This window comes from Dermacentor silvarum, chromosome 9, assembly GCF_013339745.2.
Source record: "Dermacentor silvarum isolate Dsil-2018 chromosome 9, BIME_Dsil_1.4, whole genome shotgun sequence".
Taxonomy (NCBI): domain Eukaryota; kingdom Metazoa; phylum Arthropoda; class Arachnida; order Ixodida; family Ixodidae; genus Dermacentor; species Dermacentor silvarum.
The window spans coordinates 6,643,294-6,662,043 of NC_051162.1; the positions used below are offsets into that span (position 1 = coordinate 6,643,294).

The following is an 18,750-nucleotide window of genomic DNA, read 5'->3' on the forward strand; positions in this document are numbered from 1 at the left end:
CGCGCAGCCAACATCGTTGCAGCATGTGCAGTGTTGCACAATTTGTGTCTTGATGAAGGTGACAGTGCGTTTGATGAGGTTGATGATGATGACAGCAGCAACAGCAGCAGTGACGATGCAAACGGTGGCCCCCTCCCACTTGTAGTTCCCCGAGCGAGGGCAGCACGCATAATGTACCTGAAAGGATGTGCTACCCGTGACAGTGTAATTCGATTATTCGGAACCACACGACAGCAGCACCAGCACTACCTGCGAAGGGTGCGAAGGCGGCTGCGTCGGCAGCAGCAGTAAACGTGCCTGCAGTGTCAGGCACATATGCCTAATAAAGAGAAGGAACCAACGTGAAGGCGTATTGGCATGAGTGGATAGCGTGTTTTTTTATAGAATCTGTTAAATTGCCGCCATTGCTTTCACATAGCGTGTACCAATGAGCTGTCGCAACTGGAGATTATTGCATCATTCCACTGCGACACAACTTAGTAGCTGTGGGTAGACAACGTTGTGGTCATTAGCAGAATGTCGTAGCCACTTCTCTGGGCAGCAGGAGTTTGCTAGTTGAATTGCTGCTGCTGCTGTTGCTACTGTAGTCTTGATGCATTTATCTACTGGCATCACCGCCACTGTCACCGCCGTCTGCACTGTGCATGGGAGGATATTGGACTTCGTCTCCTCGCTTCCTGCTTGGGCCGCAGCAAAGCACAACACTTTTCGCTCCACCATATGTACTGTTCTTGCACACCTTGCAGGTCCCACACAGCTTTGCCATACAGCCTCCGCAAAGTTCCTTCTCAACAGGCCAAGTTGTGCTGACACAGATCGCCTGGCATGTCAAGCACATGATGCTCCCTTGGATGTACATTCATTTGTACATAGTTGTATAACTGTACATAAATTTGTAAAAAGTGATATAAAGTGCCAGTGATGTTCTTGAAACTCGTTCCTTCATGTCCCTACAGTAAATGAACAATTTCAACATATCTTCAGTGTCATGTTTTATTCGAAGAGAATAACAGTCATCATGATACAAATCAATGTACACAGGGTACGATTTTACGGTGCCAAAGTGACAGTACGGTGTCCACTAAATGGGATCTAATACATTGTGAAAGGCTGCTGGCACACATTAAATCACATAAATGTCTGTCATTGATACTGTTTTTCTTTGGGCTAATCCACAACCATTCGCGTTCACCCAGCAACTTCACAGCACAAAAATGTGTTGCAAGACTTGCCTGTTATGCATCCGTGTTTGTAGCACAAAATAGATGCTATTTGCAATAACTACTGCCACAATAAGGCCACCAGTGTGAAAGTGCAGTCCGGCGCCTTTAAGGAACGACATAAGTGAAAAAAAAATACCGTGCACTTTGATAATCTGACATATAACAAGGCCAACAAGAACAGCCTGGCAGTGAATGTAGTAAAATAATGGCTACATCAATGGCTACGTTGGGTGTATAAAAAATTCTCAACATCAATAGGGACTACATTACATTGCTATCACCGATATGGCAACCTGATATATCACAATAACTATTGCAAGTAACACGCACTTGTTGCTAAAAAATATGGCCACTTGTGGCTTCCATAGGGCAAGAAAGATTGGAAACAACATAAATATAATGTGAAAATCGTAACAGTGGATTTCAATACCTGTTATCACAGCATTTGTGTGTGAAACACTGTTGTGGCTAAAATTAAAGTGACCACATAGTCAACATGTTCCTTGAAAAGCAGCAAATACATAAGTAGCTCATAAACAGCAAAACGAAAGCACACACCTAACCAAAAAGATGAAACATTAGACATACAGTTCACTCACTGAGACAAACTTGCTCAGCAAGTGGAACTAAACGTAAGAAAAAAAATTACAATAAATTATGCGTTATGCAAAACGTAAGATAATAAACAAATAACACAATAAACAAAATATAATAGTGACTCCTGTCATAAACTACGGCTGAGGTGGCTCGTGGAGGCTACGGGCGAGGGCAGCCACGAGCTGGCGCAAGGTGGTTGCGATGAGGGCAGTCGCCTCTCGCAAACCCCTCGTCTCCACTGCCAACTGCTGCTGCACCACGCGGGAGGCCCTCATCTCCTCCACCAGTTGTTGATGATGCTGCGAAAAAAATGCACTTACTGCAGCTAGAGGATACGAAATTAAATTGTTCGTTTCATCAGTGTTTGCAAGGGTTACATTTTCAGCACGGTTACTCTAGAGGGCAGTGAGAACGTATGCATATGACGTGAGAAGTTGAAGTACAAACTGTATATGATCCGTTATGGTAAAAACATGTTGGAAGACAGAAAAAATGCTACCAAGCCACCTTTGTCACTAAGAAGGCAACGTCGGTGATAAGCTGAATTTACCTCCAAAGACGGGCATGCTGTGCCGGTACATGTAACCACGGAAATGCTTTGTAATTTGCGAAGTAACAGAAAAAGAAAGCATCTCACAGAGGATACATAAGTAAACAAACCAATGAACACTTCAGCCCAGTGAATACAGATGCCCTCTTAAAAAAATTGCAACCTGGACGAGTTGTACGTACCTGTCTGTGTTGCTCAAGAAGCATCTGGTGGAAGGCGACAGCCTCCACGTTTGCAGCCTCCGCCAGCTGCCCCTGCCTCGCGCATTCCTCTGCTGCCCTGCAGGCCGCATCCTCTAGCGGCTGATGCTGCCGAGGCGGTCTTCGGGGCTGCTGCCGAGTTGATGGTCCTTAAAAATTAAATGGGCAAAGAGGCTAACAAATTTGCTGTGCCCTTCTATGTTGAACATACACTGGTTCATAGGTGGAAACATAGGAAACTATTGCCGGCAACAAGCTGTAGGCAATATAAACCTTACAGTTGGATAAATAAATAAAGCGACACCACAGCACTACAATATTCTGCACTAATATTAATTTCTACACGACAACTTGAACGCTACAGAAGCTGCATTACAAGTGGTATGATTAGTCAAACAGAATATAGTTTCGTCTTGCACAGTCAGATTATGGCAGGGACTAGGTGTGTTTCTTTGTAGGTGACTATGTGAAATAAATTTTTTTTCTGTTTAAAAGTTCACAACAGGCAGTACTTTGTTCTGAAGGCTTCGCATTGCAATTGCTGTTAAAGTGCCTTACGTGCAGTGCCGCTCGTCCCCGGCTCTGTGCCCACGGACACTTGGGATGGGGCTGTCGGGAGAGGCACATGGGCGGCAGCGGCCTCTTCCTCGCTGGAGCTTGCCTGCTGCAATATCAAAGCATAGTAGACACACTATATGAGCATTGCACCTGATGAATATGATTTGAATACTGTTATTGTTGCTTCAGTTCCATGAACTGTTTGCCAAGTGTATTCAGATTTATTCACTCTGTACAGAATATGCTTGATACATCAACTGACTTACTCGTAACTACACATGCTTCACGGAGTAACGAACCATATAATCAATCACAGGACATTTCTGAACAGCATTGGTTTTTTATGTTATTCTAGGGGGGGGCCAGATTTTCATTTCTGCAAAGTATGGATATCATGTGCTGGCATGTGTTCTTAATTGCAAGAAAACAGACATAAACACACAGCAGTAAAACATTCATCAGCTCTGAATAGTGCAACTTCCCCAAAGCGGTCCCCATAGCAACACAAAACACTAAGCACCTCGGCGTCATCAGCGAAAAAATCGACCGGCGCGTAGCCTGGGCCGGTCTGGCTCAACACGTCCATCACACGGCCCTCCAGCCCGCCCAACCTGCCTCCTCCGGTTTTCCTGCAAAAACATGAACACAGTGAGCTTACGTTCCGAAGTATGTTGATAGCTGCAGGCTCACCTCTTCTCCGACCCAACTTGCGCGGCAAGTTTTGTCATGTGCACAATTCGCGCCCAATACTGGCGCCAGCGCCGGGCTGTTTTTACAGCCGGCCCTAGCGCGTTGAGCGCGGCAGTCAGCTCGTTCCACAACGCTTTTTTATGCGCAGCACTCATACTTGGGGAGAGGCTTGTGGCGCCTCTCGCCAAGTACGGGTGCTGCTCCATTAACTCAACAAGCAGAGTGGTTTGAGCTGCCGATACGCGGGGTCCCTTTGGAGGTGCCGCCAATTTTTCGTACTTTCAATTTTCGCCGGACCGCAGCAAATTAATACAAGCAACAAGCCGTATCGTTTCACATATCATTTCACCATGCCGTTAAAAAATAGCGGTTACACTTACTCAATGTTTTGTAACATTATCACAACATAATCACTGTTTTTCTGAAACGTAATAAACTTGACAAACAAACAAAATAATGTTGGAAGGAGACAAACAAAATAATCATTTTCCCCGGTTAAGTCCACTTCCAACATGTAGGGGGGATTTATCACTGCGCACTTCACCCACATCCGGAGAAAGACAGTTCAGATCGTTGTGAAAAGAAAAAGAAAAAGTTTGCTTACCAGTATCTGTAGCGGTGTACTGCTTTCCAACCTTCATCGATTCTTGGTTATCCTGTGCGAATAAAAGCAAATGTGAGCATCCCGCGACCACCGCAGATGTTCAGATGCGACTGTCTAGGCATTAGGCACAAGAGGTCGATGTTGTTTACTCACCTTGCGCTTCGCTTTCGCGGTTTCCATGATGTTCACAGCTTCCGAAATTCTCGGGCGAAAGCACACCACGGAGGCCGAGGCTCATCTAATCGTGCAGCGTTACGGGCAAAGGTACACTAAATGCGGGCCATGGCACTGATCGGCTGCTTCTGCGTAGCCGCCATCTTACCTGTGCACAGCGAAATGGCTCGGACTGGCTCGGATGCGGAATCGACGCGTGTGTGACTACGGCTCGAAAAATGTGAATACTTGAAATTAATTGGAAATGCGCTTCGGCCACTTGCGCGTCAAAACATTACAAAACAATTTTAATGTCAGCGAAAAACAATGATCTAATTATTAGGCGTTTATATCTAACATGAAGTGCTATACGGCCCCTTTAGAAGTAAAAAACAAGCAAAGCGTGCTTCCGGCAAGGATGGAGGCTGCTGATTGGCCTGTTTGAAAAACGTCGTCGTGTCCCGCCCCCATACGCATGTTCTGCAGCGTCATTTTGACGTCAGGAGTTTGGAATCAAACCAATGTGGAATCATTTTACGTTATAGCGCCCCAGGGCGATCAAGTAGCTTCGTAAGCGATGCCATGATGGCACAAAGTTCCGGACAAAGCGACGAAAATACGAGCATAAGACCACAAAGCTGTGCAGTTCTTTCAGGGTAGTCGGCTTGGGAAATTCCGCAACGGCGCGAAATTTGTCAGGATGAGGAAGAATACCGTGTTTTGACACTACATGACCCAGTATGGTGAGCTGGCGAGCCCCGAAGTGACACTTCTTCAGGTTAAGTTAAAGGCTTGCATTGGTAAGGCATTGGAGAATCGTGCGCAGACGAGCGAGATGTGTAGGGAAATCGGGGGCGAACACGACGACGTCATCTAGATAGCAGAGACAGATCTGCCATTTTAGACCGCGTAAAATGCTGTCCATCATTCGCTCGAACGTTGCAGGCGCATTGCAAAGTCCAAATGGCATGACTGTGAATTCGTACAGTACATCTGGTGTGACGAACGCGGTCTTTGGATGGTCACATTCGGCCGTCGGGACTTGCCAATAACCCGAACGCAAGTCGAGCGATGAGAAGAATTCGGCGCCTTGTAGAGAATCGAGGGCGTTGTCTATGCGAGGAAAAGGGTAAACATCTGTTCTAGTAATTTTGTTGAGACGCCGGTAGGCCACACAAAACCCAATGGAACCGTCTTTCTTCTTGACCAGCACAACGCGGGATGACCAAGGACTACAGGAAGGCTCGATGACTCCATGCTGGAGCATGTCGTTAACGTGTTCCGTAATTATACGACGCTCCGCCGGAGATACGCGGTAAAGGCGCTGGTGCAAAGGGGTGTTGGTTCCGGTGTCAATTCTGTGAACAACGGTGTCCGTTCGACATAATGATGCTTGAGGGAAGTCAAAAGAGCTTCTAAACTCGTTGGGAAGGGTAATAAGCTGCGCACGTTGATCCGGAGCGAGGTTACTGTCGATGGCAGGGGAAAATACGTCCGAGGACACGCCATCGGATGCAAGGTGAGGTGTCAGCGCGTTCAGCTCAGGGTTCGTATTGGGCTAGGCACGATAACATCATCGTCGACTGACTGAACATGGCCAAACGTCTGATTACGGCGCACCGTGACAGGGCATGAGGTAGCGTTGGAAATATGTATTCCTAAGGCATCCTGGTGAAGTGCTAGGACGGCAAACGGCAGAGACACATGGTGGCGGCGACTGAATACGTCAAATGACGTGAACAAAACTGTAGTTTCAGTGAGGACAGCACAGTAAACAGGAACAATGACGACACTGAGCGAGACCAGGTCAGTGTCCGTAGCCACGACAAGCTTGTCAACACCAGACTCGGGCGTATGGACAGAAGGTACATCGCCAAATACAGACAGTTCAGCCTGAGCGTGAGCGCAGTCTATAAGAGCGTGATGGCGCGACAAGAAATTCCACCCAAGAATCACATCATGAGAACACGAAGTCAACACAATAAACTCAATGCCGTACAGTACGTCACCAATGACGACCTTAGCCATGCATGCTGCAATCGGATGGATTCGCTATGCGCTTGCAGTACTCAGGGAAAATTCTGTAGGTGGCGTTGTGACTTTACGAAGTGAGCGGCAAAGTTTCTGACTAATGACAGATATAGTGGCACTGGTATCGATGAGCGCAAGAGTTCGTATACCTTCAACAAAACCTTCGACAACGTTGGCTGGGGACGAGCGAGGACAGGTCGTCGACGACGCAGCTCGTGCCTCCGGAGCTGCGGCAGTCAGTTTTCCGTTTTGGCGGTGGGTCGGCGACGCATAGGTGACAAAGAACGGCGGCGTGGCGAGAGCGAGCGACGGGAAGCAAAGGGTTGAAAGTCGGCTGGGGGTCTCGCGCGTATACCTCAGGTCTTGTGGAGCGTAGTACTGGGGCCGGAATGAATAGTCGCGGTATCTTGGGGCACCCGAAGGAACCGCGAAGCGTCTACGACAGAATCGTGCTACGTGAGCGGGAATTCTGTAAACGTAGCATATCGGTCGATTGTCAGAATCGTCCTACGTGAGCGGGAATTCCGCAAACGTAGCATATCGGTCAATTGTCAACAGTGCGCCACGAGTTGACGATATGCTCCTGTGCACCAGAGAATGGCGCCGGTGGCTGTCGGAGAGGTTGAGGGGCCAACGCTGGCGGTCGACGCGGAGGCATTGCAGAGGCAGCCGCATAAGTGAGTGGTGCGGCAACAGGAGTCGGCTGAGAGGCGGACGGAAGCACCTCGGAGACCTGCTCCTGAATGACTTGTCTGAGAGACGGCGCGAGATTGTGCGTATAGGCACTTCTGGGGTCGGCAGATACGATAAACACGAGATCTGCCGTGCCACTTCCTCACGCACATACTCTTCGATTTGCGACAGTAGCGTCTCAGGGTCACTTCCGTGGTTAAGGCGGCGCTGGCGGTTACCTGCGCTGGCGGTTACTAGGCAACGCCAGATGACGTCATCGCTACTGCTTCGGCGCATGCGCGGCTAGGCAACGCGGGTGGCGTCGGAAGCAGCTCTGCGCGTTGCCTCGTTGGTGCTGCTACAATTTCTTTCTCCCTCTATCTCGCTCTCATTTTCTCTTTCCATCTCCCGAGCGTGCTCTCTTTTCCTCTCCTTAACGTCCCATGTCAAGGCAACAAGTGCACGGTACGGAGAGGAGGCGAGGCACACGCCGCTCCGCGAGGTGGTTGCTAGGCAAAGCAGTGACGTCATAGCTCGGCGAGGCTTTGGGGCAGCAGGCGGCACTTTTTATGGTTAGCTAGAACAGCTTCGCTGTTACTAAATGGAGCTGCCCAATCCATGTAATGCGTAGGATGGATAACCGGTGGACCATTAGAGTGACAGAATGGATACCAAGAGAAGGCAAACGCAGTTGAGGATGGCAGAAAACTAGGTGGTGGGATGAGGTAAGAAATTTACAGGCGCAAGTTCAAATCTGCTAGCGCGAAACAGGTGTAATTGGAGATCGCAGGGAGAGGCTTTCGTCCTGCAGTGGACATAAATATAGGCTGCTCCTGCTGCTGCTGCTGCTGCTGCTGCTGCTGCTGCTGCTGCTGCTGCTGCTGCTGCTGCTGCTGCTGCTGATGATGATGATGATGATGATGGTGTGACTTATGATGTTAGGTGGACAAACAACGGTTTTTTACACTTCATTGTTCGGAACTATGGTTAGTGAAGCACAGTGTTACCGAACTATGCCATCTGAAAGGTTTGAAAAGCGCTACACACTCTTATGATCCACCTATCTCGTGAACCGAGAACACGTGAATGTCAAATAATCCAGTATCTGAAAGAAAAGTTGTAAGAGTATTACAGCGAATCTGTTAAGGACTCAGTCTCCGATGGTCGTGTCCGCGCGTAGAAAAAAATGTCGCAGTTTCACCCGAAAGGCGAAGCATCAATTGCGATAGCAAATTAGTAGAGAGTTATACGGAGTAAGGATAGTAGTTTTATCAGCTGTATAAACGTGGACATGCAGCAGCACCAGCAACGCGCAGAACTGTTGTCGACGCCGTCGGCGTTTTGCCCGCATTCGCACCGAACGCGCGCGGCCTCAGTACAGTGTACTAGAAGGGGGCAGTGGGCTTACTCTCCGGCGGAGGCTATGCGATGCGGCGGCTCCACGAATGTCGCAGATATGAGCTTCTCCGACAGCCTGAGCGGCGGCGCTGGCGTCAGTTTCAATGGAGCGTGGGCGCGACGGCGCAGCTGCCCAGCTAGTGCCCGCCCAGTGCCCGATCATATTCGTTGGAGTTGCAGAGCTGCGTTGTTTCTTGTTTTTTTTTTGTGGACGTCGTCGCGTAGGTTTTTTTTTCATTCAGTGTTTTTTTTCGCTCATAGCCTACAAGAGATTAGTATGCCTTGCAGTAACTGAGCCATGCCGCGGCATCCACAAGATCACTGTTACGCGCCTGGGTGCCAAACAGGCTATGTTTATGTGAAGGATGGGCCGAAGTTGTCCTTGTTTGGCGTCCCGAAGGATAAAAATAGGCGGAAGGAGTGGGAAAAAAACCTCCACAGAGCTGACAAGCCCCTGGACGACACGAAGCGCAGTATGCGAGCTCCATTTCGAGCCACGTTTTGTGCTCATGTCCACCGCAGTTCCTGATCACTGTGAATTGTCTTTCTTTTTATGGTCCAGTTAGGTCAGTTAGCGAAGGAAACTGCGAGGAAGGTACACTGGCCTCCTTACTGGAAGTTGACTATCTCGAAGCATCATGTGACCGAAATGAGTGCAGTCAAACTGCTGCTAGCGCTACTGCCACAGAGGCCACACAAAACGTGGTACCCCAGCATTGCACGGGCCTGCGGGTTTCAAACGACCATAACCAGCACGTGGCCAGAAGCGACTCGAGGCTCACTTACCACATTGCGGGCTATGTTGCGCGGGAGTGTATTGTTAATTCCAGCACAAAATGCCAAGAATGCATAAAGCTGCTTACTAGCTATGACGCCACCAGGCGAAAGTTTTCATGCCCGGATAACAAACTTCTGTGACCGAGGAGGCCTCCTTTATCCCTCCAGTTAGCTGTACGGCTTCGTTAAAAAGCTAGATCTTTTCACAGAATGCTTCTGTCAGAGTGAGCCACACTCTGACAGCGTTATGGACATGCTGGCAGTTGTTAAGAGTAAGCTTCCCCTCGAAGTTGGCTGCAATTAATGTGCACACTCTTAGCCTCACAGCTAAAATAATTTGTTTTTACATTGTCACACGTCTGCATTTTTATGTGGAAGGAAGTGGACCATTAGAGTGACAGAATGGATACCAAGAGAAGGCAAACGCAGGCGGGCGGCAGAGGGCCAAGCTGTTGAAGTTGATCCGTTTCTTATGAGTTGAAGTGCATGAAACAATGGCTTGCTGTACTTGCAAATAAAAGCTTTGTGTCAGCAACAGCCCTGTTATCGTCATTTTGCTTACCCTTATATAGCTGTACATAAGCGTAGGCCTGAGCCTAATTGTCAAGTGAACTAGTTTTCACTTTTTGTTCAGGCCTCCCTACATTTTTTATGGAAAAAATCAACTTGATTTGATTTAATAAAGGTGTGCCAGCGTAATCATGGTTAATAATAAACGCAGAAGGCTACTGTGAAGCATGGAACAACTATAGTGGAACAATGAAATATTTAAGCCATATATACAAATTCATTTCGGCTAAGCAAAGGCACAAACCTGGTTAGCATGCCTGATGTTTTTTTTTTTTTCCTTTTTTTAAAGCCCAGCTGGGTAGTATGTGCGCACTGTTTTCTGTCGGACAAAATTTTACATTAGGTCGACACGGCATGAAACCGTATATTTGGTCACCGTCCCTTTCATTCAAAATTTTCTTTCATTTTTTTTACGATTGCCCGATAATTCGGAAACTTCGAAGGCCCCTTCCACATAAGCAAAATCCGTCAGCGACGACTTCTTTGCAAAAAAGGTTTAAGAGTTAGGATAGACAGCAAATTGCCCAAGAGTTGCCGTCTTCCTTTTCCACAAGGTACTATTATGGCAAATATCATGTGGCCTAAACAAATATAGTGCTTGCTAAAGATATGTAAAGACTCTCAAGTATGTCAAAATTAAAAACAAATAAGAGTGTGAACTGCTTCGAACTGAAACCGACAGAAACGCAAGGAAAATCAAAGCTTCTGCAAGCAAAGCTTCCATTGAAGTTGCCAGTGGCGCCACCTCTTGGATGCGACGCTGACTGCGTCAGAGGAGCGTCTGAGTAAGCCCACTGCCCCCTTCTAGTACACTGTAGCCTTGGTGACTGTTGCTGATGCCTCTGGGGGCGGCTCGGGAGGTTTTCGACTAGAGAAGGTGGCGTTGGCTCAGAACGGGAGACTCCTCGAGCAGCGTCGGAAATCTTTATCACCTTCTCGCCTCACGTTTTATTGCGATAGCAATTATATGGACACTCCAAGCGGATTTCTGCCGTCGTTGTCGCAATCGACATAGCCGTCACCGTGAGGTTCGGTACGCTGTACGTGCGAGTGAAAGCGCGTGAGGGACGCGCGCTTTCACGGAGAGCGAACGCACGGCGAAGGGCAAATGCGACCCCTTCCGACGCGTGTCATTTTTCTTCTTCAATAAAATCACTACTACTACTACTACTGAAAGGCCGGGGGGGGGGGGGGGTTACGGGAGGTAGGGGAGGCGACGTTTAGCTGCGGAACCAAATGCGTAGTTATATAAAAACGTCGCGAGGCGAGAAGGTGGTAAAGACTTCCGACGCTGCTCGACGAGTGTCCCCTTCTGATCTCGTCGAAAACCTCCGAGCCGCCCCCAGAGGCACCGGCAACGGTCACCAACGCCGCGCGCGTTCGGTGCGAAGGCGGGCAAAACGCCGACGGCATCGACAACAGTTCTGTGCGTTGCTGGTGCTGCCACATGTCCCAATTTATGCAGCTGAAAACACTGCTTATAGCTCTCTACTAATTTGCTATCGCAATTGATGATTCGCCTTTCAGGTGAAACGGCGACATTTTTAACAGCGAAGCTGTTTAAGCCAGCCGTAATTTGTGGCGCGTAGCAAGGAACTACCAAGAAAGAAAAGAAAATGAACTTTCTTGCCGAGGCGGGATTCAAACCGGCTTGCCCCCGGACCCAAAGCGAGCGTCGTAACGACAGAGCAGGCATTTATGTTGTTGTTGTTGTTGCCTCAAAACATGGCAGGCATTTATGCGAACCATATGATTGCGTTCGAGCGTCGTCTTCTTCGTCCACGGCTGGCGTGTTCGTATACACTCATGCTCTGCGAGGTGAAGGGGTTTTGCGCGCTATGAGAGCGACAGAGAGACGCATTCAGGGAGCGGGTTCCCTAGAACTCGGTGTCCGCATTGGATCGCGGTGTCCGTGTTGCAAGCTGCCCTATGCAACGCGCAGTGACGACCGTAGTCCGAGACGTGCGAAAAGAAATTATCATCATGAGTAAAAAAAGAACGGGCAAGTTCGCTTTCGGTCGCGGAAAGCTTAGGCACAGCAAAGCTTACTGGCTGCTACTGCTAGGTATGAACTTGGTTGCATGCTAGGTTGGTTGCATGCTAGGTCTTAACTTGGTTGACGTTAACTACGCATGTAGGAAGGTATTCTCGAGCGATCATTTTCAGAGGTACCTTCCCTTTCACGACATTTCCCGTGACTAGCGCTGGACGCGTGGGCGCCTACTAGCGACAGCGCTCCTGTCATGCCACAAACGCAGACAGCTGGTAAACCAAGTTTGCTATAGTGCCAAGAACGCTGTCGCTTGCCGACGCCGAACGCGTTGGCGACATTTCGCGTGACTAGCGCCGGACGCGTCGGCGCCTACGAGCGACAGCGTTCCTGGCATGCCACAAACGCAGGCAGGCTAAGCAAGGTTGGCAGCACAGTGCCAAGAACGTTGCTGCTTGCCGAGGCCCAAAGCGTTGGAAGCTAGCCGCTCGATATCAATCGGCCAGCTTCGCTTTGTCTTCGAGCTTTGCGCGGCCTAGTGAAAGTTTTCGCCTTTTTTTGTATAGGCTATGTATAAGCTAGGTTTTCAGTTTTACTTTATGGCTTGATCTTTGCGTAAAAGAATGTGTCACTTTAAAAAAAGAGTGCTGTGATATTGGGCTCTCTTTCAGTTGCTGTCATTGTTCACCAAGGGGGCGGAGGATCCCTCAAGGCGTCATTTGAACGGCTTTTCCCTCCGCCTGCTCTTACACTGTATTGTGACGAAGCAAAATAAAGCAATCAATCAATCAATCAATCAAGACAATTGGATGACGACGAGTGTATGACGACGATGGCGTGAGGATGATGGTATGACGACAACCGAATCACGAAGCTGAATTGATGACGATGACACAATGACGACTGTATTGAGACGACAGCTTCAGAACAGATGGATGATAGCCGCTGTCTGACGACGACGCAATGATGATGATGATGACATGACAACGGAGGCACACTCACAGTTGAATGACGACACCCTAATTACGATTGAGTGAGGAAAAAGAGATGACGTCGATGGATCGAAAAAAAATGTGGTTGATCCCTCTTATATAGGAATCGGTATAGAACACGAAAGTGAAACGTGTCTTCACAGAAGTAGTGTAATGTTTATTGCACATTGATATATAATGTCTATTGGTGTTTTGTGGCTAAAGCGCCCTTAGGCGTTGATGCACCCACGCTGACGCCTGGTGGCACGTCTCCTCCATCACGACTACCAACGTCGATGACCATGAGCAACCGTCGTGCATATGGAAGCTGCACTACGCTGCACACGCTAGCACAACGCGAAAGACGAAGCACGTAACTGACACACTAATACAACGCGCAAGACAAAGCACGTAACTGAATCGTCACCGAGTCAAATCAGCGCGTACAGCGCGTCGTAATTGCAGCCTCCGCGATCAACTTCAGAAACATTTTCAGAGCTAATTGCGGAGGCCACGCTCCGCTGTGCTGAGTACGGTGAACGCCACCTAGGTGGCGTTGGTAGTGCTTCTTGATGCCAGCGTCCCTTCGAATGCTGGCATCGAGGCGTCGTAGTGCTGAGACCACCGAAGCGTTCACTGTCGGTGCGCGTTAGTGTCATAATGCAGTACTTCTCTTTTCTGCTCGTAGGCAGCGGCACCGCCCCGAGCAAGAGCGCGGGTACACGGAGGAGTGTTAGATATATAAGGCGCGTCTGTGTAGCTCTCTGCAAATGCGTTTGTGGCGCAATGGGTTAAACGCTCGGCGATCTATCGTCGCGGACCGAGAGGTCGTGGGTTCGATTTCCAAATTTTGCATGTTTGTGGAACTTTTTCTTCTGGTTTCTTTCTTTGTATTATGTTCGTGTACATTGTAAGCTGACGTATTTCCGTGACGGAAATACGTCAGTGAAGTCTTGGTGGACCCCGGCATAAAACACTTTCGTGTTAAAAAGCGGCAAGACGACGACGGAATCACGTTACTGAAGGAATGACGATGGTAAAACGACACTATGACACGACGACATGACCGTACAGTAGTATGACAGCGGGTGTGTGACGACGACTACGTGACGAGAGTGGGATGTCGAAATTAGAATGACGACGATGACACGAGCACGACGGCATTACGACGATGGTATATGACAACGAATATGAATATGACAATGACGACGATGGAATTGCAATGGTATGAGGACAATGGCGTGACGACGAGTGTATGTCTCATAAATGATGCCATCCACACCATTTATGAGATATGCACCGTCAAACTTGTGGTAAAAATGCACTGTCGTTCCACTTAAGAAAACGTTGTTTTATGCACTGAAGCACGAATTCTATCGGGTCAGACTGCAAGGCATATACACTTTTCATTGTGGATATGCCTTATAAGCTTTAGGTTAGTCTTCGTTGCTTGGCACTGATATAAAATTAAACAGATGATTTGTCAGTGATTTCTCAATGAGATGAAACAATGAATTCTTTAAATTAAATTCTGGGGTTTCACGTGCCAAAACCTGTAGGTATGCAAATAAATATTCATTATTTAAATATCAAATTATTACCTCTAGGGCATGTGTGTAAGTGGATATGTCTTGAAGTCTCACCCGATATAATTAGTAAATTGCAATATGTGCCGTAAGGTAATTAGTTAAAATCGTATTTCGTGAATTTTTCATAATTGATCCGTTATGCATTCCAATTTGTTGTGCGAGAAATGTCGCCTCCTCGAGTAGACCAGCTCATGGGCTGGAATTGTGGTATTTGCCACAGGCAATTAAAAATAGTTTTGAAATTCTTCGCTGAAGCACCCTGTATATACCTGGTGCAGTTAGTAACCTATGCGTGTAACGTATCCGATTCGATCAATCTCTTCCCTGATTTTTCCTTCCAATACTCTAAACGCCTCTTGCTTATCTCGAGTGCAGACCGGTTATTGCTTCCAAACGTAGTTAATCCGAGCGTCTCTGGAAGGTGGACGCTTTCTACGGATCTCACTGGGTACATACGGTCGCTTTATATTAGGATGCGCCGAGTTGTCTCCGGAGTTTCGATGCAGAAGTCAGGCGCCTCATGCTGTTGGGAATATTTACTCAGGTATGTTTTTGTCCTTAGGCAACCAGCTCAGGCCCCAAAAAACTTCCCTTTGGGTTACCGTATAAATCGTCCTTTCTAATTTATTTCCTGCCACACTTGTGAATCTCCATTGCATATTTTTCTAAGTGGGTGTGTTTTCGTTCTTTGCACCCCATTTAGTGTCTGTGATTCTCTCATCTTTTTGTTTTGTTTTGTTTTGGTCACTCCTAGTTGTCTCCTTAAACTTTCAATTGTCCGGTACTTAGCTGCCAACCTGCTTGAACTCTTGCTGAATTCGGTGTCGGTGCTTTCGAGGTACTCATATGGACGAACTTTGGCCAGACATTTATTTTCATTAATGTTCCTGAGTCATTCTTGAAAACTGATTTTGCTGTGAGCTCCTCTGATTTCAAAATAGGCCCACACTATGGTGCCCGGCGCTGCTTCAATTGTGGTTTTACCGTTGATTCCGACCCCCAGTCGGCCTACCAGTCTTTGGTTAAAGGGTCCCTGAAACACTTTACTAACGAATCATCGTCCGTTAATCATCGTCTGTTAATCGTCCGTTAATGGCCTCACCATTAACGGACGTTCTCTCACGAGTATCATGCCGCAAACTTTGTTTCGAATCCATCGACAATAAGTAGTGTTATCGCACCGATACCCGACTTCCTCTCTCTTTTCGCCTCCGCTAGCGCACTGGAAGCTACAAAGCGGCGAAGTTACCACAGCCAAGCCAAGAGGGCAAAGCCCTCCTCAAAAGCCGAGTTTCGCGGCTGCGAAATAAAGCCTTCACGGCGAAAGGGCTCGTCGCGGCACCCCGTGGCAGCCGCGGTAGACTACGCTACGCAGCACACCGCGGCAATCTCTGAGGCGACGCGTAGCAGGCGCAGCTACTCGCAATTGTCGTGTGGGCCGGTAATGACAAGATGAATGATTTTTCTGTCGTTTTGAGATGGCAGACATATATACGTATAATTTATTTCACTCAACATGAGCAATTATGTATTACTGAGAATAGGCCGTCACTGCTGCGACCTGGTCGCAGCAGACCAAAGGTGCCCAAAACGTCTGTGTTCACCCATGACGCCACGTCCGCGATAACCCATGATATCCCATCCGTTTATTTTCATGGCGGCTGTTTTTCGGGGCCGTTCGCGTTGTGAAGCGATCCGTACTCCGTGCCTTTTTACAGCGTATGTAATCCATCATTTCTCCACTCTATATGCATGTAATAAATAGGGTTGCCAGATGGCCCCAACGAAAAATGGCCAAATGATCCCAAAATGTAGCCCAAAGATAGCCAGACCCTAATTTTTTGTGGCCCAAAACTAGCCAAAAACTTAGCCAAAAGTTTGATAATGTTCTGCAGGTGTATAGATGGTGCAGTTGGTTCACCGCATATTTCCGGCTCCAAAATTACTTCCGCCGCATGCAACCAGCACAAAAGTGGCCTCAAGATCTGCGTAACGAATTCTAGTGAGCGCTGCCACTCAGACGTGGATTTGGACACCGCTATGGTTACGAGCCGAAGGATTTCGTTTCCGATTGATTCATGACGCTATCAGTATTTACTGAGCCACGTTGTGAGCTAACTTTAGTTCACGCCTCGCTTTACTCGAGGGATTTTTCTATAAGTGTCGGGCAAAATACTGCCAGCTCCAGCCTCTAGGATCACCTTCGGCTGGTCACGATCCCAAGAGGCTCGGCCCAAGAGGCGGCCCGAGCTCAATGCATTTTAGAATAGTGATGTCTTTCCTAAGCTTGATTCATAAAACAAGCATGTTATTTCTATCCCGCTCTTTTTCTTTCTAATTTTTGTATTTTTTACTCGAAAGCATCTTGACGCTGAGTTAGCAAATGCTGCCGCTTAGAGGCACACTGGACTCTGGAGAAAACTTGAAACTTTCTCGCATTTTCCTGGTGCAAAGAAGGGACAGTTGTGACTGCAATTCGCCTTTGAGCGCGAAAACGGAACGACCTGCTGGCCCGTAGCAGAAGAGGTGAATTAAAGTTTACAGTTTCAATTGTCGCCTGGATTACGGCGCTGGCAATAACCCAGATGGTATTAGTATCGAAGCGTAGAACTAAAGGGAAAATGAGACATCCAAAGGTTGAATGTCTCATTTTCCCTTTAATTACTTCTCTCCACCTAGCGGGTTTCCGCTGAACAATTACGTCAAGCGTTGAACTGTGCAATTTTTAAACAGGGATTCCCTGGCAAGATTCGTGCAATCTGAAAACGTGTGCGCAAGTTTCTGTGAATGCAGGCACGAATGCGTGTATTGCCAAATTTCCGAGGGGGGCGTGTATGTTACCTTCAGTGTGACTTGAAAAAAATAAAGAAATGTAATTCCACTGGGGAACACATACACACGCGGCGACGATGTTACCGTGTTTGAAGTTTAGACGCAACCTCACAGCGACGACCACGACCGCGGTAGAAATGCGCTTGGAGTCCCCATATAATTGATATCGCAATAAAAGGAAATTCTTCTTGCTCAGTTACCTGTTATTCTATCATAGACAACCACTTTTTTTAAACCTAGTGAACGCATTCTCACGTTCCAAAAATACTCATTTTACGGGTGGTCAGCCCGCCGGGGCAGACAACAGTAAAGGAAACGAGCCCGCGCACTCTGATAACCCGTTCTTCGCGAACACAATCGGCTCGACAAGGCTAGCGCACCCTCCGTTACCGTCACTACGTCACACTAACTGAAAATGGCGTACCTGCGTTCTTACTTCTGAAAAAGGAAACGCAATCCTATAGCGCATTCGATTATCCTTTCTTTAATAAAGCCGGTGGGCCGTGTTTCCAAAGACTAGAAGGGCAAGAGGGGACGGAACGGAAGCGGCCCTCCCCGCGAACCGTGCCGTGGATACAGATCTTGAGATAACGGCAGACGACGAGCTAGTAAAAAGTACGTCCACCGCAAGTACGAAGTGCGACAGTGCGCCCGTGCCTGTGCCGAAGTTCGTGATCATGTGGGAGCCTCATGCAGGACCTTCACGCTACCTTAAAATATCCTCCTTCTCAACTGCAATATTTTAAATTCTGAATGGCTTTATGCTTTCCAGATGCAATAGTTGCCTTCGAATGCAGAATGAATTTCGGACATTTTCTAATAGAGATAGAAATTTGCCGAATTTCTTACTCCATTCCGAAACAACGCAACACCAACCGCTTTTAAAACCAAATATGCGCATAAAGTAAAATTTACCTTTGAAAGAGGAGTCCCTCTCCCATTCCTTCTTATATGCACGGCTGTATTTCGCCCACTTGCCCATGCTTAGTTTTGAGAACGGTTTTCTTACTGAACCACGTGTGAAGCGGTAGCAGATGGCGCCGAAACCAAAACAAAAAGAGAGCTTAGCCTGGAAAGACGTGTAAACACGGCAGCGATGACTTAACGCCATCCACTCAGCGCCGACATTGCCTAAAAGCACAGCCTTCGAGATTGCCTATGTAACTTTTTCGCAGCAATGAGCTTTGGGTTTTCATAAACCGGCGTTTCCAAATTTTGTCAGTGCTGACGTCCTTATACAAAAATAGCCCAAATATAGCCATCTAGCCAACTCAGACTTTTCGACGCCAAGTCGCGTAAAAAGTAGCCCAATTTGGCTATTAATAGCCCAATCTGGCAAGCCTAG

At 47.8% G+C, this 18,750-nt stretch overlaps 1 protein-coding gene across 1 annotated transcript; it reads right to left on the reverse strand.

Annotated features, from left to right (window-relative positions):
• Positions 1-1,954: 1,954 nt before the first annotated feature.
• On the reverse strand, positions 1,955-4,265 carry LOC125940291 (uncharacterized). Its single transcript, XM_049656313.1, has 4 exons — positions 3,649-4,265; positions 3,129-3,234; positions 2,553-2,719; positions 1,955-2,119 (listed from the first exon to the last, which is right to left on the reverse strand). The coding sequence occupies exons 1-4, from the start codon at positions 3,712-3,714 to the stop codon at positions 1,955-1,957; spliced, it is 504 nt and encodes a 167-aa protein (XP_049512270.1). The 5' UTR covers positions 3,715-4,265.
• Positions 4,266-18,750: the final 14,485 nt, after the last annotated feature.